At 44.7% G+C, this 23,660-nt stretch overlaps 1 protein-coding gene across 1 annotated transcript in view; it reads right to left on the bottom strand.

Annotated features, from left to right (window-relative positions):
* The window catches only part of HTRA1 (HtrA serine peptidase 1), a gene marked incomplete at its 5' end in the record, with an annotated part of 70,389 nt that overhangs the window by 30,125 nt on the left and 16,604 nt on the right, over positions 1 to 23,660 (bottom strand). The window contains 2 exon segments of the mRNA XM_014586091.2: positions 9,169 to 9,373; positions 10,052 to 10,151. Coding sequence (XP_014441577.1) covers positions 9,169 to 9,373; positions 10,052 to 10,151 — 305 coding nt within the window.

The raw sequence follows: 23,660 nt of genomic DNA on the forward strand, positions 1-23,660 counted from the left end.
AACCGCTCTGTCAGATCTATAAGTAATAGTTTTAATTCAATCCCCTCAAAAGAGACTGCCAAAGTGAAAAAAGGCAGTACCATATTAAGAGAAAAATATAGCCAAAGAATTTCTTAACAATCGACTAAGTTCTTGAACCGGAGCCAGAGAACACACAAGGGCTCGAGCTCTGAGCGTTTGGGGAACTGAACAAGTTTTGCATGCCAGAGGCGCTGCATAGAACCGTACGAAGCCACGTCCCCTTTAGCCTCAGGACAAGGCTGGCACACAGGAATAAAGCCAGCCCCTACCTCCTTGTCTGGATTTACTTTACCTGATGAAATATTGATTCCCACCCCCTTAAAAAGAGTAACAATCAATACGGTAACAAAAGCCTCATAACCTCAACAGGGTCGGTGGTGTCCTCTGCAAATGCAACAGCAGCGCTCTCCGTTCTAAGAGAAAATGAAGCAAGACCACAAAAAGACTGGTACAGAGGAAGGAGGGGAAAAGAATCCAAAATGGAAAAACACTGAAACAAAATAAGAGGGTAGCTAGGGCAGTGCAATCTGCATTCCAGACTCCCAGTTGTTTTACGGGAATGAGTGACAGACTCCAGAAGATGGGAAACGATTCAAGTATCAGCTCTGTGTTATCTGATTCACTTTTGGACAAGCTCATGCCACTTAGTCAGCGTGGTCTGACAATCAGGTTGCCTGAGGAGAACCCACATGAGTCACACTGAACACCGCGCCACTCCCAGCCCTGGCCAATGCCTCGTCCCCGGGGGCTGCCTGGACCCTCCTCACAGATTCAGTGTGTGCTAGGCCAGCTTCTGAGATGGGCCTGGAGACGCCTGGAGCCTGCGCCGCAGCTCCCAGGACTTGTACAAGAAAGGCCCAGGCCCCTCACCTCAAGTGACCTTCTCCTGAACTTCGTGAGACCAGGGGTGACAGTCCTTCCGCTCCAACAGGACCCTCGGCAAATGAAGCAGCCCAGCACCCAGAGCTGTCACTCTCTTGCCACTTCAAACAGGTCCATGGATGCCTTCTGGTCGGAAGGAGCCAGGGGCCTACACAGGCCCTGGAGGGAGGAAGAAAACCACCTCACAAGCCACCACGGGCTGTTTCCAAATATTTACCTGGTTGCTGGCGTCAGGAAAAGCACCCACAGGAAACCTCACTGCCTCACCAGAGCTTTGAGGTACCACAGACCACAGACCTGCAGTAGCCCAGCACAGTCAGGTATCTGTCCAACCCCAGGAGTCGGGGTGCTGCAATCCGCCCATTGCATGATCATCTCTTCATTGGAAAACCAGGGAGAAGAGTAAGAGCACCAGCCCTGGCACCTTCCCTATTCTGCCACTTCATGAACCCCAGGCTGGCTCCTTTCTGAGCAGGAATCGGACAGAGGCACCCTCACACTCCGGCAGTACAGAGAAACTTCCATGAGCAAATAAGCACGACGGATGCCAGCTGTGCTGAGAGGTAAGAAGCCGAGAACCAACAGTGAAATGTACCTGTACCCAGGGTGAGGGAACTGGACCATGGGCGACCACCTCACACAGTGGTCAGGGGCCACCGGGATGTCTAAGGCAGAGTTGAATCTGAGAGCTGAAGAACGGGAAAGGCAGATGTATGAGGAGACACCCCAGGTGAACGAAATGGCCACAGTCCTCAGGGAGAAGCTCGGAAAGACCTCAGGGGAGGGGTGACTGAGCAGAGCGGGTGAGAAGCAGAGGGAGGCGATGAGGTCACAGAGGGAGGGGCATCCCTTCAAGGCCCTGGTTAGGAGTGGAGATCTTTCTGTGAGAACAGTGGGAAATGTGTAAAGGGTTGTAAATAGGACAGACAGGATCTGAAAATGCTTTTCTCTAAGTTTCCCCATCAGCACAGCTGGAAAAAAAGCTGTAACAAAAGTAACTTTCCCTTCCTTCCTTCTTCAATACCTCCCTAGTATTTCTATCCTGTACTCTGGCCTAAAGAAACCACATAGCTCTCTTTCTACATTCCTTTCTCTCTGTGAACTGCTCAGGAGAAAAAAAAAAAAAAAAGACTGCATGAACAAAATACTGCCATTGGATGAAAGTTAAAAATATTCTGTATACACAGCCAGTGGCTCATGTTCAACACATTTGGAAAACAGTTTGCATCTGAAGCTGAGCTGGTCTGCCCTCAAAGCTGCTTTCTATTAAAATGTTTACAATGCACACTGTCCCTACTTCCTGCAGCTGGCATTCCCTCTCCAGGCCATTGCTGGCCTGGTTGCAGATCCCAGGGAAAGGGGAGTTTCAAACCCAGGACAGAAGCACAGGAATGCGGCTAGAGGGAGAGGTCTGCAGACCAGGAGAGGCTGCTGCTCAGTGAGCCATCTCCCCAAAAGTTTTCCTGGGTCTCAACACTCAGCAGCCAAAGTGAATGCACACGTGTCTGTTCGACAATGAGAAGCAACAAAAGCGTTCTTTGGTCACAAGCCCAGAAACATCTCTGCCAATTTCAAGCCAAGCATCTTCAAGCCACTGGAAATATTAGGGGAGCTCCAAGAATGGGGGGGCAAGCAGACCAAGTGGGCTCAGGAAGCACAGGAGCTCAGGCCAGTACCAGGGCCTCAGCAGTAGGGGCCGCAGCAGTTTCACCCATAGTGGTCTCTCTCTGGGTGACATCCAGCTTCAGTTCCCAAAGGAACACCTGCTTGTTCCACTCCTTGGCCACAGAGTGAGGTACCATGACTGATGTTCCCACCAAGGCTGTCCAACAGGGAGAAGGAAATGCTGGATACAACTCCCAAAAAAGGGAAGTGGATGTCAAGTAGACAGTGACAGCAGATGTCCACAGTAACTTCCATTTCCTTAAAATCATCAGGAATATGGAGCCAGCAAATGGCATAGTGGTTATGTCCCTGGACTCTCACATGGTTAACCGCAGTTCGAGTTCCCAACCCCGTGGATTGAAACATCGGGTATGTGTGCATGTGTGCTCAAGATCCCGGGAGGAGAATGGAGGGGAAGAGATTGTGGCGTGGCTATCCCCTAGGAGGTGATTTCTCACATTCCCTCTCACTGTCTCTGTCTCTCTCTCCAGTGAGCACGTGCATCCTAAGGCAAAAACTTCTTTAAAAAAAAAAGCATCAAGAATACCACATTCAGGAAGGACAATGAATATCTGAGAGACTGGGGACCCTCCAAGTGAAACCGTGAGAGAAGAACCGGATTCAGATAACGAGCCACTGGCTTAGTCACTGGTTCCATGGACGTGGTGGGCAATCACAACAGCTTCACTGGGTTACTGTTTAATGGCCCGGGGAGCCTGGGCCATCATGCCACATGACGAGGTGCCAGTTAGAATAATTTCCTTCTTTAGGTCCAATTTTTGTTGCTTCTGCTCTGCCTTCTCTGAGTTTTCCTGATCTGTTCCTTATTCTGTATTGTCTCACAAATGACCCAACATGAAGCAAGCTCGCACCCCATCCAATTCCACATTTAACAAAATCATGTGCTGATGGGTGAGTCTGTGTTTTCACTGACCTAAATGGTAGGTTCCTTCCAAACTGAGCCTCACTATAAGCCAGACTCTTCCCTCAAATAACCTATCATCAAAACAAAGGAACAAAAGAGAACATCCTGGAAGAGTTGGTTTTACTCTCCCTACTTCCAACTACTATCAGCAAAAAAAAAAAAAAAAAAAAGCAGTTTAGTCAGTGGAAACCAGCCTTTTGTGTAATGTCTGTGATTTAATATCCTTTCATTTCTGATGCCATTTTGAAAAGCCACATCAGTTCAATTTAAAATTTTCTAGCACCCTTTTTCTGGGGCTTAAAATATGTCAAAGAGCATGCTTCTGGCTACATAGCTAGACTCCCACAGACAGCAAGAACCAGAGCAGAAACATTCTGCAGGCTTGTCTACCGAGATCTTTCACATCTCGCCCAGACATGCCAGGGATGACACAAAGATGCAGCCTCCCTCTTGGCTCACCATCTGAAAAGAATATCCCCCGGCTAGAAGCCGTTGCACGGAATGCACCCACACATTCCAAACGCAAAATTACTCAGTGGGGGCAACTCAGGCAGCATCCAGGCAGCGCCTTGCCTTAGACAGCCCGTGGCCCCACTGCTGGCTGCCTCCCAAGGGCTCAGTGGAGCTGGGCAGTCCGGCGTGTGGCCACAGGCTCTGCTATTCTGGCCAGCCTCCTTCCGGTGAGACTACCACATCCTGGGCACCTTGTTAACAGCACGTTCCTAAATGCGGTCGTGCCAGCCTTCTCGTGGGTTATTTAAGGTCAAGCTGCCCCATCAAACCAGGCCAAGCCCCATCCCTCCAATAATGGCCATGGGCTTGGACACTGTTTCTTTCTCTATAAAATGGGGATAAAACAGCTAGCTTGCAGATTAAGAGAACATCAGAGATGAAAGCAGAGCCTGACCTAATTCTCTTCTTGACCAATGAACACATTTTGAATGATTAGTTGCCACTATAATAGAAATTCCACAGAAACTTAATCAAGTTGTTATCGAACAACACTCCATTGCGACCTCGCAGCTGTGAGGCCAGTTACCCACAGCAGGCACAGAGCCTGTATCTACCCAAGCAGAGGAACTGGGCTGAGGAAGTGCAGGAGCTGTACCTGGGATGGCCACAGAGAAGGAAAAGGAGTATCAGAGAAGGTGGGGAAGTGTGTTAGTTGGTGGTCTTCTGAAAGACTGGCGATGATGGAGCCTGAGCTGGGCAACAACCTGGTGTTGTTTTTTTTTAAAAAAAGATCCATAATCCAGACTCTTAGTGTGAGGCCTACTGTGCTATGGACCAGCACAGAAAGCCCGGATGCCATCACAGTCGACAGCCAGGTAAAGTAATGTAAGCAGAGAGCCGGACAAGAGACACCTCTCCCTGCTGGTGCCATCTATGGTCATTTTCTGGGCCAGCAACAGGGTTCCAGCCTACCCTGATTCTTCCTTCCACCTGAAGTCTAGACACTTGTAAGGACATGAAGGAACCAGAAAATGCAATCTCATTGCCTTTGCCACACAGCAAACTAAACCTCCATAAACAAAAGGACAGTTAAGTAGAAATATTTAGTGATCCAGTAAGAACTAGGTTTAGTTTCAGGCATAAAGACATTGCTAGATAAATCAACAGAACAAAAATTGTTGTAAGAAAAGTATTTAAGTTAGAGAAGAAGATTCCTCATGGCTCCTGCAAACTAGTTATTTCAGGGGACAAGAGAAATGAAGATTTTCTACTGATAATTCAGCCTCCAGGAAACAAGCTAGCGTGGTAGGGAGGCCCTCTGGCCTTCTATCTCTGTCTCTGAGTCTCTGTCTCTGTCTCTCCATGCTTCTGTCTTCTCATTTTTTTTGTAATTTTTCCTTTTTACAATTTTTTTTAAAGGTAAAGTTTTTCTCTTGCTCTCAGCTCCGCCTTTTCTCTTGTTAATAATCCCCTCTGGTCCTCCTACCCAGGCAGGAGAGGTGAGCCTTCATATGAAGATTCCTCTATTTTGTGCTTTTTTTTTAGAAGAAAAACAATAATTACATTTTTTTCATTTTATTTTGCCTTTTTTCCTCTTTCTTTGTTGTTGTTTCTCTCTCTCTTTTTCATTTTCTTTTTTCTTATCTCACCACTCTTCAATATCCATTTCATGTGTTTCTAGATAGATCTAAGGGCACTATAGCTAAACATTCAAATACTATTAGGGTTAACATATTCCTCAATATCTATCGAATCTGCTGCACCAGCGAACACGACAGAACGGCAAAGAGATTCCAGATTATCTCTTTTTGCTTGCTCCTGAACATTCAGATTGAACTTCAAGAATTAGAAAGAAGCACACCATCTATCAGATGAGAAGAAATCACCGCAGGACCACAAGAAATATGGGAAAGCAAGAAAATACCTCTCCTCCAAGGGAAAAGAATAACATCTCTTCATCCACAAGCAGTTCAATGGAAATCATGGAAATGTCTGATAAGGAATTTAGAGCATTCATAATGGTGAAGCTAACTGAGATGGAAGAGAAGAGAGACAATGAACTGCTAAAGAGAAAGGAGAAAGAAGTTGATGAATTCCAGGAAGTGAGGAAATTCTTGCAAGATCTAAAAGAGGAATTACACACTTTACAAAAACTCAAACGGAACTGTTAGAGATGAAGTCTATAATACAGGAAGTCAAAATCTCCCTTGAAAGTATTAAAAGCAGACCAGATCATACAGAAAATAGAATCTCAGACGTAGAAGAGAAAATGGCTGGCCTAGAAAAATCTACCACGAAGACTGAGAAAATGGCCAAAAAAATTGAGAATAATATACGAAAAGTACTAGATATCATCAAACGTCCAAACATCCGGATGGATAATTGGCATTCCAGAAAGTGAAGAGACCCATAAGGGCATTGATAATCTATTCCATGAAATCCTGCAAGAAAACTTTCCAAACCTAGAGAGGCATTCAAAGATCCAGTCCCAGAAAATACAAAGGACCCCAAATAGAAGCAACCTAAGAAGATCTTCTCCAAGACACATTATAGCCAGACTGACCAAAACCACAAAGACAAGATACTAAGATTGGCAAGAGAAAAACATCAAATTACCTACAAAGGACATCCCATCAGGCTAACAGCAGACCTCTCATCGCAAACAATGCGAGCGAGGAAAGAATGGGAAAATATATTCAAAGTGTTAAGAGAACAGAAATTTCAGCCAAGAATACTGTATCCGGCAAGATTATCTTTCATGTGGGAAGAAAAGAAAAGAACATTCTCAGATAAACAAAACCTGAAAGAATTTACCAGCACCAGACCAGATCTCCAAGTAGTTCTCAAGAGTGTGCTGTATCAGGAAAATTAAATACAGACACACAGAAGTAAGAGTTCAAAAACTAAGAAAGTGGCCAACTTAATCAAGTCTGGAGTTGAATATTATATCCCAGAATTTAATCTGGAAAATGGAACCAAAACAGAAGATAAAGTACATGAGAGTGATAGGTTCATGCACCTACCATTTTAACAGAATCCTAACCTGTTTCTTGGCTTTAAGCAAAGTTCCTTAGCATTTCTTTAAGTTAAAACTGGTTTTCTTAATAATATCAAGTGAACTTGCTATTGAAAGTAGATAGATTATTTAAGAAACTGTCTGATCAATACAATGTGGGTGGGAAAGGAATGGAAGACAATTGTAGACTCCAGAGATAGTGTGAGAAGAGGGTGGGAAAGGACAGGGGGTCAGAAAGAGGGGTAAAAAAATCTAGAAACTAGAAATGGAAAATTTTTGAGAATAATATGCATGATTAAGTCACTATGCAGTATATTCTGGATGGGAAATCACATTTTGTATGCTGTGATGATGCTAATGTAAATTAAGTTAAAAAAAGTTTCAGAAAAAAAAAATATCTATTTGATGATTACAGTAAGATATATAGCCCCAGCTAGGTGCTACTTTATAGGATGCCTAAAGTTAGACTTGTGTTCATGGAAATGTATATATCAGCTGTTTTTGCTATGAAAATATTTAGATTAATTAAGATCGTTAGTAACTCAATAAAATGTGGGGGGAAAACAGTATAGAAAGCAAACATAGATACCAGAGACAGTGTGGGAGGAGAGTGGGAGATGGCAGAGGGTAAAAGATAGGGAATCAAGCATGGAGAAAAAAAGCAAAACATACAGGAAACAAGAAATGGAAAATTATTTGTTGACAATGACATGTATGTTGATGTGCCTGATTGAGACAATATGCAGTGTACTCTGGATGGAAAATCTCATTTTGTATGCTGTAATGATGTACACTGAATGAATGTAAATAAAAATATATATAAAAAAAAAGAAAAATATTTAAGTTAGAAGGCATTTTTAAATATAGCATTACCCTAACTGAGCTATGTCTCAGCCCCAGCCCCCAAGTTGTATATTGAGATAATTATAATTTGGGCAATATTTTTTTTGGAGAGGTTTTTACAATAGGGAGCGTGCACTTGCCAGAAAGACAGAGAGAGACAGAGATAGAAAGCAAGAAATCTACCCCTAGGGAGATTCTCCCCTCGGGATCTAGGGCACACACGTATACACACCCGGCGTGAGTTTAAGCCACCAAGTCCAGGACTCGAACCGCAGTCGACTCCGTGGAAGTTCAGCAACATAGCGATTTTGCCATCTGCTGGTCCCCAGCAATCTTTTTTAGGTGAGCCATAGGTACTGAGCATATTAAAAGCTCTGAGAAGTTTTGTAAGTAAGAAATCCATTCATTTTGTTTTGGGGCCAGCAGGTGGTATGGTGGTTAAGGGCACTAGACTCCCACATAGCCGACTGCAGTTCGAGTCCCAGACCTGGTGGCTTGCTTTCTCACATTCCCTCTCTCTCTTTCTCTCACTCTGTTGCTCTCTGGTCAAATTAATAAATAAATAAAGTTAAGTAAAATAATTATTTTTAAAAATGTTAAAAAATAGAAATCCATTCTTTGTTTTAATTCAAGACATCCCTGCAGAATTCCAAATTTAGGACTTCATTTCTTTTCAAAGCAGTTATTCACATGTTAATGACAACTTGTCTAAACCCCAGTAAATTCTATGTACAATATGAACTCCTGACATAAGTTTGGAAGATAAACAAAAATCCCTAACAGTTGCTTCTGTATCAAGAATGTGAGAGGTACTCAAATTTTACTGCTTACTTAATTTCTTTACAAATCTCTTGCTTTTATTATAACCATTTAAGATATGGCTTATGTTTTTAAAACATGATATATATATTTTAGAGGTTGGCAGGTGGCACATGGTTAAGGTGCTAGACTCCATGTGGTTGACTATGGTTCAAGTCCCAGACCTGGTGGTTTACTTCCTCTCTCTCTCTCTCTCTCTCTCTCTCTCTCTCTCTCTCTCTGACTCTCTGGTCAAATTAAAAATAATAATAAGTTAATAAATAAATAAAGTGATTCTTAAAAAAATAATAAAAAGACACCACTTTACAAACTCTCTTCCCTGAGCCCCACCGTCAACCCCACAGGCTACATTCATCATCTTCCCCACACTGCTCCCTGGGTCCAGATTTGACTGGCTCAGACTAGCTCCAGTATTATCCCTATAAATATGGGGAAATCAGAGACCTCTGGTGCCTTGGCAGATTTTGCCAAGGTTTTGTTCAGAGCATCCACTAACGTGGTTCCACATGGCAGGGGACATACTCGGCACCGGAAGACTGCTCACCTGGTGGTCAATTTTGATAAGAGCAATGTCTGCCTTTTCATCCACATCCTTGATTTTCGCTTCATAGGTGGCACCATTCTTTAGTTCTACTTTGACCCGGTGCTTGTTGGTCACCACATGGGCATTTGTTACAATCAGTCCATCTTCTGACACGATGAACCCGGATCCACTAGCCACTGGTACCTCCCTCTTAGAAAAAGGAAGCCTGAAACCCAAAGGCGTACATGGTTAAGTCTGAAACACCTTTAAATGAACATTTTAATACATTGGCTAGTTGGTTTTGCAATAGCAACACACACCGAGCAACTGTTAACTTTACATATTGAGTTTAACATAAACAACCTGAACGTTAGGCCAGTTTTCACCTGCATCAAAGAATCCCACCAAGAAAATACTCTTAGGGAGTATCTTCAGAGGTAATGGTTCTTAAAAGATCTAGAATGGTCAAGACTGAATGGTAGATTTAACTAGTCAAGTGGGAAAATTCCTCCTAAGGGAGAAATGCTTATCTTAATGTAGGAATATGTTCAGTGTCTCAACATTAGCCCTGGGGTCACTTGGTGGTGCAGTGTTTAAGGCAACTGGATATTACATGGCCAATGGGCCTGTTAGCTTGAAAAATATGCTGCCAGGTGTGAGTGTGCCCCAAATTCCAAGAGAACAATGGAGGAGAAGGGGAGTACAGTATGGCCATCTCCCATGGAGGGGTGATTTCTTACTTTCCCCTTCCCCTTTCTCTTTCTCTCTCTCTGCGGCAAACACATGCACCCTATAGCAAATAGAAAAACAAAACAACAAAAGCAAATAGCACTGATATTTTGCTAATAATGATATTTTAGGTGAAAGCTTCCGGGGTCATAGAAAAAACGAAGGCCCTCTTTACTTGCGAAATAATTCAATGTGAACCACAGCAGGAGCGATCTTCTCCACCACATCAGCAATAAAGTTGTATTTATGTCGCAAACTGTTGGGATCTTCTTGCCCTGAAAACAAAAGCAAAGGAAAGATAACTTAATGACACTAGGCTTTGTGCTACAGTTACCTGGAGAAAGACATGCGTTAGAGGAAGCAAAATGCATGCTCAGAGTCCTTTGGAACTTGGAAGGAGAGGTGAGCACAATACCCTAAACATGGGCACCCTTGCAAAGGTCCTCCTGGCTGTCGAGATGTCCACTCCGAGGAGGCAGCAAGCTCTACCACAGATAACCTCTTAGCTCAGTTTCTTTCTTCTCAATAGTGTCACCAGAAAAAACGGTGAGCCTGAGCCACCAGCTAATACCTCAGCCTTGACCAGTTATTCCAAAAAGTTGGCCACCAGATGGTCACTTTGACATGGTGTCGCCTTCTGCCAGATTCCCTCCCCGACTTCCCAGCACCACAGAAAAGCAACTCTCCTCAGCACAATGCCAGAACCAAGGGGGTGGCTAATGCTGACTTTTAGGATTTTTGAGAGGCCCATCAGATGTGCAGATTCAATACTATTCCAAGAAAACATGAAGGTACAGGTGCAGCCTCTGTCGTTCCCACTGATACCCCAAGGCAAGCTAAGGCCACTGCCAGGCCCCAGGGTGGTTTTCTACCATGCCTTAATCGTTCATAGCTGCTCTGCCAGTTGCTGTGTACAAACTGACAAGAAGCAATTTCACAGAGCAATCTTATGCCTGTAGCATCAAAAACTTAAAGTTAGGACTTACATTTTGTGTCTTTCTTTTTATTTTATTTTTAGTATTATTATTAATTTTTTTCAAGAGGTTTTTTTTTGCTACAGGGCACGTGTGCTCATCGAGAGGTTTTTTTTGCTACAGGGCACGTGTGCTCACCAGAAAGACAGAGAGAGAGAGACAAGAAAGACAGAAAGTGCGAAATAACCACCCAGGGGGCATGGCCACACCACAATCCCTTCTCCTCCATTCTCCTCTCGGGATCTTGGGCACGCATGCACATGCACCCAGTGTGAGTTTAAGCCACCAGGTCCGGGACTCAAATCACGGTTGACTACATGGGAGTCCAGCGACATAGCCATTACACTAACTGCTGGTCCCTTGTGTCTTTCTTAAAATTGCATTTTGGTAGTGATTCATTTTAGCATATTTTATAGAAGTATTCATCTGTGATGAAAAGAAATCTGTTTCTTCATAACAGATGGTCTATGCCGACAGTCAGATGGAAAGACACTGGTCTGCTCTCCTCACCTTCCGATCCCCATTACAGCTCCTTCAGCAGAGTCTACACAGTGTACTTGCAAACCTGCCCCATTTACCAAAAGGCCTGCCTGTCTACCTGCTACACAAACACACAGGTCTGCACACACATTTACACATGCCATCACACTCATGAACATACACACATAAACACATTCATATACTCACACACACTCATACAAACAAACTCACGCATAGACTCTGACTCACATACAGACACACACTCATGGATGTTCAACCACATATACACACTCATACTCCCAGGTGCAAGGAACGCCTTAGGTACAGTTTTGCACTATCGCCGCAGGGCATGGGAAAGCGCTAAACAAAGACATAATCTACTGCCAGGCTTTACAGATAGAAGAAACCAGAGTGCCAGACAGAGAAGGCGAGGAGAGGCTTGTTCAGAACCACGAGGTGCTCCCCAGTTGAGGCACGAGGCTTTGCCTCCCTATAAAAGAAAGCACAGACTAGCTCCGGGACGCAGCGTCCTCCAGTAGAGATGCTGGGTCTGCCTGACCCCTGCTTTTATCTGTGCTTTCTCAATCCACAGCCCTTCCCTTTGGGGTACCCTATCTCTTCGCACTTGAGCAGGGGCACCCAGACACATGCACATATTCTCATACACTTAGACACACACTTCTGTGAGGGAGTCAACCATTCCTTAGGCTATAGGCGTCAGCCAAAGCCCTCGTGACCCATCACAGCTGAACATCCATGGGCTCCCCAGCAGCACCAGAGCATCTTTGGACCGTTCGCTCTGTTCCTGCCTTGCTGTGCCACTGAGGAACACAGAAACCCAGCTGGGTAGCACTGGGCACAGTAACATCTTGGGGACCAGCCAGCCAAGCTTTCCCTCTTGCAAGTGAGAAAACATCTATAAACAAAGGGCCCCTCTCTGTTCGAGCTCCGGAGCACCAAGCTGCTTTTCTTTCAAAGTTGGAAGTTCATCTCTTTTTGCATAGCCTGATTTTCTAAGGTGCAGAGAAAGACTAGGGAAAATAATCTGACACGTTCATGATGGCATCGTTTTGCCATTTTTGCTTCCGAAACTCTTTCATGTGCTACTTTGTTTTCATTTTTCGTCTACCTTCCTGTGGAACAGGAAAATCAGGTACTTTTCCCATATTTTATTTGGGGAAATGGAGGCTCACAAACTTTAAGTGACTTCTCCATAGACCCTAATAGAGGTTATAACAGGAAAATCGGCAAGCCCTCCTAAGGCTAGTTTCACCAAATCCACAACTTTCCCACTTCAGGGCTGGAACGGTTCACATCCGCTGCCCTCCCAGGTTTCCAGGTAGTTATGAGTAACTGGTATGTCTCCCCGAGCTCTCCAACAGGAGATGTAAATAAGGGGGTGGAAACGTTCCTTCCAAACACAGAGCCTGGTGAACATCACCCAGAGACAGCTGTAAACAAATGCAGCTGGGCTTCCTCTGGCCAGCTTCCTGGGGAAAGGCCAAGAGGAGGTTTAACTCTGACAAGGCCAGCAACCCTGGAGAGAACGTGGTGTTTCTGAGCCACTCAGAAGAAGGAAGATTATTAGTCTTGCCACTAAGGATCGTAACCTCGCTTCCTCTTTCTGGCTTCCCAAATTGGCATGGGAGAATTCATCAGGGGTGAAAATAAACATGGGTTTTCCCAGCTAAAAGGAGAAGCAGTTGCTTTCTCGCACCAGCTGGAGAAGAGGTTCCAGAGTCTGCCCCACGGTTGTCTGAAAGCACATGGGCGATCAGGAAGGATCTAGCCTGGGCACTAGAAGGCTCAAGTCCCACTCTTGGTCCCCTGATGGCCTCCACTTCTCCACCTGTAAAAGGGAGCCAACTGCCTCTAGATGAGTGCAGTCTATTCCAGCTCCAACTTCTACAGTCTGTCCCCTGGCTCTCCACCTCACCCTGCCATGCTACAGCATGTGATGTTTGAGAATGGGCAAATTCTGCAGATGACTCTCCAAGTGAGGAGCAAGGAGTAGACAGCACATAGAAAAGCCCAACTGACGAGCCTTAACTGTGCAGCTCAGATGAAAAGGCAACCACTGGGACCAGTAGATGGCATAATGGTTACATTGCTGGACTCCCACGTAGTTGACTGCAGTTCGAGTCCCGGACCTGGCAGCAAGGAGAAGGGAATGCAGCATGGCCATCTCCCCACCGGGGGGGCGGGGGGGGAATTTCTCTCTTTCTCTCTGTCTCTCCAGCAATCACACATGCCCTATAGCAAAATTCTCTCTCTCAAAAAAAGGCAACAACAGACTTCATTCCCTTCACTTGGCAAACTAGTGTAAGGCAACTACCGACTTCATTCCCTTCACTTGGCAAACTAGTGTCAACAGGAGAACAGAATGGAGCAGAATTGAACATTGACTACTTGTGCACAGATGACAAAACGTCAACCCAAAGAAATATTCAGCCTCTCCACATATAGCTTCACAATGAGGAGTGCAAGTGTCTCTAAAAGTAGCCTGGCTCAGTATTTGATTTCTGTTCCATTTAAAAGGCTTATCCATCAATCTAGAGAGAGCTGCTGCTGCCTCCTGGGCTATAGAAATCCTGGCTGGCCCCGTGTGCTCTGATCTCAACTGCTGGTCAACTGTCTCCCTTTCAGAGGGGTCAGTCCAGATGGAGATTCCCATAGATGAGCCCAGGCTGGCTCTGCCACTCGCACTACAATGCACTAGCTGACGCATGCGGAGGGACAGGGCAAGTTGTCCAGGTCACTCAGCCAAGGGAGAATGCTGAGCACAGGGTCTGGTCTCAGGTGGGTCAGAGTGTGACACAGCACGGTGTGGTCTTGGATATAACACTCAATGCCTCTGAGCCTTTAGCCTCTTATCCACCGCATAGCACACTCACTGTGTCTTCTGTGCTCATTTTATAAGCTACTGTTTATGAAATGCTTCACTGAGCCATGGCATGGTTTTTTAATACTTATTTATTTATTTAATTGTATTTGTTATTATTATTCTTTATTATTTGACCTGAGAGTGACAAAAAAGGAAAGAGAAAGCAAACTACCAGGTCTGAGACTCAAACCACGGTTGGCAATGTGGGAGTCCACCACCTCAACCACCATGCTAACTGCTGGCTCCCCAAAAACACTAAATTTGAAAAAAGACATTACAAAATGAAGTAGGTCCCTAATTAAAATTTGCATGGCAGAGAGTTAACCACAATTCTATTCAATTAAGAAAAAGGGACTAGCAGTTAACATAATGGCTATGTCGCTGGACTCCCATGTAATCGACTGCGGTTCGAGTCCCAGACCCAGTAGCTTAAACTCACACCGAGCACATGTGCGTGGCATGCCCAAGTTGCCGAGATGAGAATGGAGGAGAAGGGATTGCAGCGTGACCATCTGCCTTGGGGAGTGATTTCTTGCTTTCTGTCCCCCTGTCTCTCTCTCTGTCTTTCTGGTGAGTGCACGCGCCCTATAGCAAAAACCTCTCAAAAAAAAACAAAAATCATTTATACATGCCAGAGCTCTTTTTATTTGTTTTTTAACAACTATTATGCCGTGAATTCATAGGGAGCAGGTTGTTGTAGCTTGGGCTCCTTGCCACCAGTTCTCACAAAGTAGTTCACTGGGTGGACCAGACTGTGGGACTCAGTTGAATCCAGGTACCCTTTTCTTAGGCTTTCTTTTTTTTTTTTTTCTGATCACATTTCTATACATGCCAGAGTTCTTTTTATTTGTTTTTTAACAACTATTATGCCGTGAATTCATAGGGAGCAGGTTGTTGTAGCTTGGGCTCCTTGCCACCAGTTCTCACAAAGTAGTTCACTGGGTGGACCAGACTGTGGGACTCAGTTGAATCCAGGTACCCTTTTCTTAGGCTTTCTTTTTTTTTTTTTTCTGATCACATTTCTTCATAAGTTTCAGGAAGCTATCTCTGCTCTTTGAGTGCTTAATATGCACATTAATTCTCTAGGCAAGAAACATGTCTGTTTACAACAAAGCCAACTGCATGCTGGGTATTATCTTAGACTTCTAGTTTTGCCAGGGGGCAGGTATGGGGCATCCCTTTTAGAATAGTACCCATTCTTTTGATGTCTACAATAGAATTATTCCATGTTTTCTAAAAGGTCTACAGGACATAAATTAGGTACTTTTTGTCTCTCTTTATGTTTGTCATTTTTGCAAATTACTGGAAGATGGTGGTTCAGGCCAAAAAAGAAGCCAGAATCAAAATATTTTAAATAGCAACTATAACAGTATCAAAAATATTAAATAATTAGAGGAGTATTTTTTAAAATATGTGTAAGACCTGTACGCTGAAAGCTATGAAATACCACCAAAACAGTTAAAGACCTAAATAAATGGAGTGATATACCACACTCACTGTGGATCAGTACACTCACTATGGATCAGTACACTCACTGTGGATCAGTACACTCACTACGGTTAAGCTATCAGTTCTCCCCAAATTGATCTATAAACATACTGTCAATGAAAAAATCCCAGCACAAGTTCTTATAGAAATTAATAATCTATCTGTTTTTGTCATGAGAGATTTTTTTATATAGAGCACATGTGCTCAACAAAGAGACAGAGAGAAAATGGGAAAATCGCCCCCAGGGGGGATGGCCACACTACAATCCCTTCTCCTCCATTCTCCCCTCCAGATTTTGGCCACGCATGCACACGCACCCAGTGTGAGTTTCAAGCCATCGGGTCCAGGACTTGAACCATGTCGACCATGTAGGAGTTCGGCACCTTAACCACCATGCCACCTGCTGACCCTGATCAACTATTTTTAAAACTTATGTGGAAAGCAAAGAACTAAAGGATCCAAAATCATTCTCATGAAGAAAAATTATATGACTTCTACTCTGTGACTTCATTTTTAAACAGAAAAATTGTGAATAACTAGGATTAGAGAAGGATGACACAATAAATTACAGAGATCTTTACCTCTACCTAGTAAATATTTATTATTACTGATTTTTAATACAACAAATGGCCCAGTAAAAGTAGCCAATATTTCCAATACCTTTATGAGTTTTAAAACTGCCTGGACTCAATCCCAAGAAAATTAATGAATTAATGACTCATCTTTCCTCTGTATAAACTAGTGGTCAAGCACACACTTCATCAATGCTGCTTCCTTAGAATCCATCACCCCTGGAGTTCCACAGATAATACTTAACTATTTTCAACAACTCACTTCAAGTAGGAAGGGAAACATAGACAGTGTTGACAGGTTTGGATAATAGCGCTCTATTATCTGGTTTACTGAAAAGAAGACCTTAAGTACCTGACATCCATTATCACACTGAAAAAAAATCTATTGCAGCGAAAATGAAAATTACAATGTGTATGAATCAGAGATTTCTTTTTTCAATCTGCATTTCTCTTGAAAGTATAGGTGGAGAGGGCCAGATGGAGATGCAGAAGTGAACAGCACTCCGTGAAGCTGAGCCAGTTTGGAAGGTTCCAGGTTGGTATCCAGAGACCTTTCTGAACACACTGAGCGCTCAAGTGGCCACAATCCTGGCTGGCTAAAGCTAAGGGTGGCTCACAGTGTGAGGACTCCGATGGGGGTGCTCGTGTGTGTGTGTCTCTGCCTCCCTCCCTTGAACAAAGAAAGAAATAAAGAAGCACACAGCTGGGTATGTGCTTTAAATACATCAAAACATATGTGTCTTTCATCATTTTTTTTTAAATTTTTTACCGTAGGGCACATACACTCACTGGAGAAAGACAGAGAGAGGGAAAGTAAGAAATACTCCCCAGGTAGGATAGCCACACTGCAATTCCTTCTCCATTCTCCTGGCATCTTGGGCGCGCACATACACATGCCCAGCGAGATTTTCAAGCTGCCAGGTCTAGAATTCAAACCACAGTCAGCCAAGTAGGAGTCCAGCACCTTCACCACTATGCCTCCTGTGGGTCTTCAAGGCAAAAATGTCAGGTAAAGATTAGATCTAAGGCAGTAGGAAGAAAGAAGCAAGTCCTTATGTACTAATGCCATGTTCTCAAGGTCTGCACCAAAGCCTCCCAGAGGTCCACAGCAAATTCACAGGACGTTCCATGTTTCAGAGGAAGCACAGAGAGAGTTTCTGCTGGACACCTTGTAAGCTAGCTCTATGTAGCTCCATTTCAAAATCAGATCGCACTATATTTCTGCTGATGGTTCCCTATCTTTGTTGGATTTCTGGCAATTACTGTGAAAAAAGGGAAGTACTGTACAAATATCAGGGTTGAAATGGAAACAAGGGTGGCAGTGTCCAATATGAGTACAAGATTCAAAAGGTCGTGTGGCACCCAATGCCATATCCCATTCGTAAGTGTGACTACTGGACAATGAAATCAAAGGATTACTATTTTTTTCAATTACCTACTATGTTATAAGGACATAAATAAAGAATTATTTATTATTATTATTTTTAATTTGCTACTGGGCATGTATGCTCACGAGAGAGAGAGGGAAAGTGAGAAAGCAAACCGTGGTTAGTCAGGTGGAAGTCCAGTGCCTTCACCACACCACCTGCCGGCCCTCCCAGGACACTTCCACAGACCAGGTCCGAAGTCGTACAGAGGACAGTGAGCCTGGGAGTAGTGAAGAAATATGCTAGACTGAATTAACAATAACAGTAATACAGATAATAATAATGTCAATAAATAATTCTATTTCTCCCATAGGAAATAGTATAAAATCATTGTCACAAGAACAAGTAGGAGTCCAGCACCTTCACCACTATGCCTCCTGTGGGTCTTCAAGGCAAAAATGTCAGGTAAAGATTAGATCTAAGGCAGTAGGAAGAAAGAAGCAAGTCCTTATGTACTAATGCCATGTTCTCAAGGTCTGCACCAAAGCCTCCCAGAGGTCCACAGCAAATTCACAGGACGTTCCATGTTTCAGAGGAAGCACAGAGAGAGTTTCTGCTGGACACCTTGTAAGCTAGCTCTATGTAGCTCCATTTCAAAATCAGATCGCACTATATTTCTGCTGATGGTTCCCTATCTTTGTTGGATTTCTGGCAATTACTGTGAAAAAAGGGAAGTACTGTACAAATATCAGGGTTGAAATGGAAACAAGGGTGGCAGTGTCCAATATGAGTACAAGATTCAAAAGGTCGTGTGGCACCCAATGCCATATCCCATTCGTAAGTGTGACTACTGGACAATGAAATCAAAGGATTACTATTTTTTTCAATTACCTACTATGTTATAAGGACATAAATAAAGAATTATTTATTATTATTATTTTTAATTTGCTACTGGGCATGTATGCTCACGAGAGAGAGAGGGAAAGTGAGAAAGCAAACCGTGGTTAGTCAGGTGGAAGTCCAGTGCCTTCACCACACCACCTGCCGGCCCTCCCAGGACACTTCCACAGACCAGGTCCGAAGTCGTACAGAGGACAGTGAGCCTGGGAGTAGTGAAGAAATATGCTAGACTGAATTAACAATAACAGTAATACAGATAATAATAATGTCAATAAATAATTCTATTTCTCCCATAGGAAATAGTATAAAATCATTGTCACAAGAAGAAGTGTCCAGAGTCCACAGTGAAAATACATGGGGGGAAGTATTTTAACGGTGAAGGTGTATCTGGCGGTTCATAGCACCATTATTTTCTGGATTTTTGTGATATCTGTGCTGTTTGTTCACTTTTTCAAGTTTGTCCTGGTCATCGCAGTAACAGACTCCAGATGTTCTGCTCCTATTCTGTCCCTGTCCCTTGTTCTCTGTCCCTGCAAGAGCTGCCTGCCCTCTCTTGCCCTAGCACGGTTGCTCTAGCTCACAACCTCGGGACACCAGGGATGAACAGAAATTCTGAGTTGAACTCCAGTCCATTTCCAGTGGGGTCAGCTGAGCTTGGAAAGGTCACAAACTCCTAATTAAGGGCACAGTGCCTTCAGAGCCAGACCCGGACTCAGCCCCTTACTGCTATATGACTTCAGGCAGTGGTGGTCCTTTTTCAAGCCTCAGGCTCACTTTCTTTTTTTCTTTTTAAAGAATTATTTATTTAATTTTATTTATCATTATTAATTTTTAGTTTGCTATAGGGCTTGTGTGCTCTCCAGAGACAGAAAGAAAGAGAGAGAGGGAAAGTGAGAAAGCAAGCCACCAGGTCCAGGACTTGGACCATAGCCAGCCTTGTGGGAGTCCAGTGCTTTAACCATGTCACCTGCCGCCCTCCTCTTTTTTAAGGTTTTTGCCATAGCGTGCATGCCCTTGCCCGGAGAGGAGAGACAGATAATGAGAGGGAAAGTGAGAAATCACCTCCAGCAGGGATGACCACACCATAATCCCTTCTCCTTCATTCTCCTAGAATTTTGGGCATACATGCACATGTGCTTGGCGTGATTCTCAAGCCACCAGGTCCGGGACTCAGACCACAGTTGGCCATGTGGAAGTCTGGCGCCTTAGCTGCCATGCCACCTGCTGGCCCCTTAGGCTCTCCTTCATGGAGATAATGCTACCTATTTCCCAGTGGTAGGGAATCCTAAATCTGATAATATGGTACTAAATCTCACCCTGCCCTCGAGGCTAAGGTCTCCTGGATTATCACCTCCCAGTTTAAAGCCCAGTGCTGGGTCTCTATGTCTTTTCCAGGTACATTTCAGTGCCTCCAAATGGCTTATCTCATGATTCAGAAAGTTCTAAGAATCCTACTTCAATTGCACATTTTAATTCAAGTGGATCTGGCCTCTGTTTTCATTGTCTCCTTCAAACTGCCAATGCCATTTTATGGTGCGTGAACACTCTGCAGGGTCCCCATCTCCTGCCTGACCCACGATGGATGCCCTCCATTGTGTGGCTCTGGCTCTCTAACTATATTCCAGGACTCCTTATCACACAAACCTCTCCTCCAGCCCCCAAATACCACATACATTCTGTCCCATCCTACTGCATTCACACCTATTGTCTTTCCCACCTCAAATATATTTTTCTGCTCCCCTACAGCAGTCAAATCCCTCCAAACCTTCAATATTGGCAATAAAATAATAACACCAATAAGAATCATAGTAGTACTTATTTATTGAGCATCTACTAAGGGTCAAGCATACTGCAAGGCACCGATGTTATCTCTAATTATTCCTGCAAGCCCTCAGGGTGGATCTTTTCCCCAACCTATAGGAAGATGGAAAAGCAGAATAGAAGTAAAGCATGTTGCTCAAAGCCTCATAGCAGGTGAATAGCAGGGCCTGGAGGTTAATTCCACTTGCCTGGCTCCAAGCTGGAGCTTCTGCTCTATATCTGCCACCTCCCTTCCAGTCTCATCCTTTCAGCCAGCCTCCAGCCCAGTGCATCAGAACAAGTTTCACACTTTCCAGCCTGAGAGATCGAGGCCAGGAGGCAGGATTAACAACCCAACCTTTTCTTATAGCAAGAACAATCCCGCTTCTAATTTCTCAGCTCAGTTGATAAGTAGGGCTAATTTGGAAAACAGAACTCAGTGTATTCCAGGGAAAAGAAATGAATCCTCCTTTATTCACAAGGAACAGCATGTTCCCAAAATTCAAATCAGTTGCAAGAGCAGATTGATCAAATCGCTGGCATTTTAATGCACTGTCCTACATTCAGGACTGGGTACATAACTTGCAGAGCCCAGCGCCAAATGAAAATTTAGGGCCCCTTGTTCCAAAATGACTAATAATCTCAAGACAGAAACAGTAGTGTAGTAAACAGGTGAGGGACCCTTATAGACACAGGGCGCAGGGTGATTACACCGGCTCTTGTCCATGGAGCCTGCCCTGCCTGCACAAGTTCAAATTTATTTTCTTCAAACCCGAAATCCAGATTAAGTGTCGAAGAGTGTCTCTTGCTGCTCAGGAGCTATTTGAGGTGCTGCCTTAATCCAGCTGAACCCAAGAGTCTTCAAGAGCGACCACAGCCGCCACCTATAGGGAGGCCAGGACACAAATGCATTGTGCTGAGGTTAGACATGATGGTCAACAGAAGGCATGTCACCATTTGCACGTGAAGTCCCAAGAAGCCACCTCCTGACCATGTAAGGACTATGAGAAGCCACTACCCCATGAGATTGCCTGCTGAGGTTCCACTGCATCGGCTGAAAATCCCACCTGGGAGCCTGGGGAAATTCCCCTTGGTTTCCTTAGACACTGAGCCACTTTCTCATTGGGAGCCACTCTCTAATTGGCAAGGGTGCTAGACACCAGCCAGAAACTGTAAACAGAGAAGGCAAATACAGCAGTTCCTTAGCAGGGCGGGAGGGGTGGGGGAGAGGGGAAAACCTGGAAGGATCTTCGGGAATGGTTCAGTTTATTAAGGAGTCTAAGACACACTGTTCAATAGCTAGATAGCTATCAGCAGCCATTCCCGTAGCGCAACACCCCCACTGAAGTTCCCCATGTGCGTTCCAGCCTCCAGGTGTCAGCAGCTGCCCTCGGTCCAGAATGCAATGGCCCACCAGAGTTTGCTGCCATGGGAGTGTAGCTGGAGGCCAACCTCCTGGTGCTTCATTGATCTGAGGGCAACACCTCACATTTCTCAGGTATTCCTTTCAGTCCCTAGTATGGCTAAATTGAAAGTAATTAAGGGGGCTGATGACATGCAGCAGTAACCTAACCTCTGTGAGGCTAACCCACATGGGAAGGTTCCGGTTCACATCAGTAGAGTTTCCTGAACACACTGGGCACTCATGTGCCCATGATTCAGACTGGCAGAGGCTGGGGGGAGGGGGCGGGTTAGATCATGGGGTCAGGATCCTACTAGGGCTGCTGTCTGTCTGTCGGTCTGTCTCTCTCTCTCTGTTTCCTCTTTCTTGTTTATACATGAAAGAAAGAAAAGAAACTTAAAAATAAAAAAGTGGGGGCCAGCAGGTGGCATGGTGGTTAAGGTGCTGGACTCCCTGGCTGACCGCGGTTCAAGTCCCAGACCTGGCAGCTTGCTTTCTCTCTGTTTCTCTGGTTAAATTTAAAATAATAATAATAGTAATAACGACAACAACAACAAATTGAATTAAGCAAATAATTCTTTTCAAAAGTAACTACAAATAGGCTACTTGCTAGATAAATAAATCCAGGCTCAAATTTAGAAGGAAACCCCCCCGCCCCAGGAGGGAATGACACTCTAGTTTCCTCACGTGCAGGTGCTCAGGGCCCATTCTCATCTGTCCACTCCACACAGTCCAGCACCTTTACCACCAGAGCTAGATCCAAAGCTCGGCTGGCCCTCTAGCCTCCTCCTATTTCCTCAGCTCAATTCTGCCCAAGCAGACCTTTGGGTCCCCATTGACTTCTGTTGGGACGGGAGTCCAACTGGAGAGACCAAACCCAGGACAGAATGTGAAGGGGCAGGCTCAAGTCACCTGACACCTAGTGCCTGCACCTGGCCAGTCACTGGGGTGATAGAAAGAGAGAACCTGGAATATCCATCTTTATGCTGAATGCTGGGTCCCCACCTCAAGACTTCTAATCAGGATTGGAATTTGGGCTCCAACATACTGGCCAAACACAGGCACCTGCACCCGGAGTGGAACACCTGTCCAAGGTGTAGGTAGGCACGTGAGACAGGACCAGGAGGCAGGCAGTTAACTAACCTGATACTGTGCAGCTAGAGAGAGATGCTGGTCCACATTAAGGGAGGGAAAGGGGGATGACTTTTCCCTAAGAAAAGCTCCCTTTGTGAAGTTTCTTGCTGAACTGAGAATGACCATGAAAAGCACAAGGGGAGAAAGAGTGGGGCGAAAGAGAGGCAGGTAGGTTGCATTTCAAGGAGCAGCGAACTGCACAGAAACATGGAGTGCCCCTCTCCTTCCAGTAAACCTGGACTGCTTTCTCTCTGAGGGTCAGCAGGGAAATCAATGTAATAGCTAACGAGACATAAAGTGCAAAGAAGATGGGGCTTCCTGTTTGCAAGAGGGGCTGCCTGGGGGAGACAGAAAAGCACAACCCAGTGAATGCAGCAAAAATGCCCCGCAAGACTCACTGTCTCTATGTTTTCAGTTTGAGTGGCCACATTCTGTTTCGCCCCACTCCAGTACATTCTAAGGAAGTTTGTCAGCTATGGCTGCAACCCAGAGTCAACCCAGTGCTGGTCTAGGGCATGGTGGCAGCTGAAACAGAAGCAAGACCTTGCACATTCCAGGAAACCAGACCCCCATTCTAATCGATGCTGTGGCTGCAAATTCCAGGGCACGGGGGGTAGGGGCACAGAGGGGCCTGTGCAATTAGGTTTCTTCAAACCCTGCAGAGAAAAATGCACAGAAAGGACAGTGGCATTGTTCAGCCATGGCCAAAGCAGCCAGCTGAGGTCTAAAATAAACCTGAAAACCCCATGCATCATCGGGACACTGTCTGCAGTTGAAGGAAGA

Source organism: Tupaia chinensis, unplaced genomic scaffold (genome assembly GCF_000334495.1).
Source record: "Tupaia chinensis unplaced genomic scaffold, TupChi_1.0 Scaffold000113_1, whole genome shotgun sequence".
NCBI classification, from domain to species: domain Eukaryota; kingdom Metazoa; phylum Chordata; class Mammalia; order Scandentia; family Tupaiidae; genus Tupaia; species Tupaia belangeri.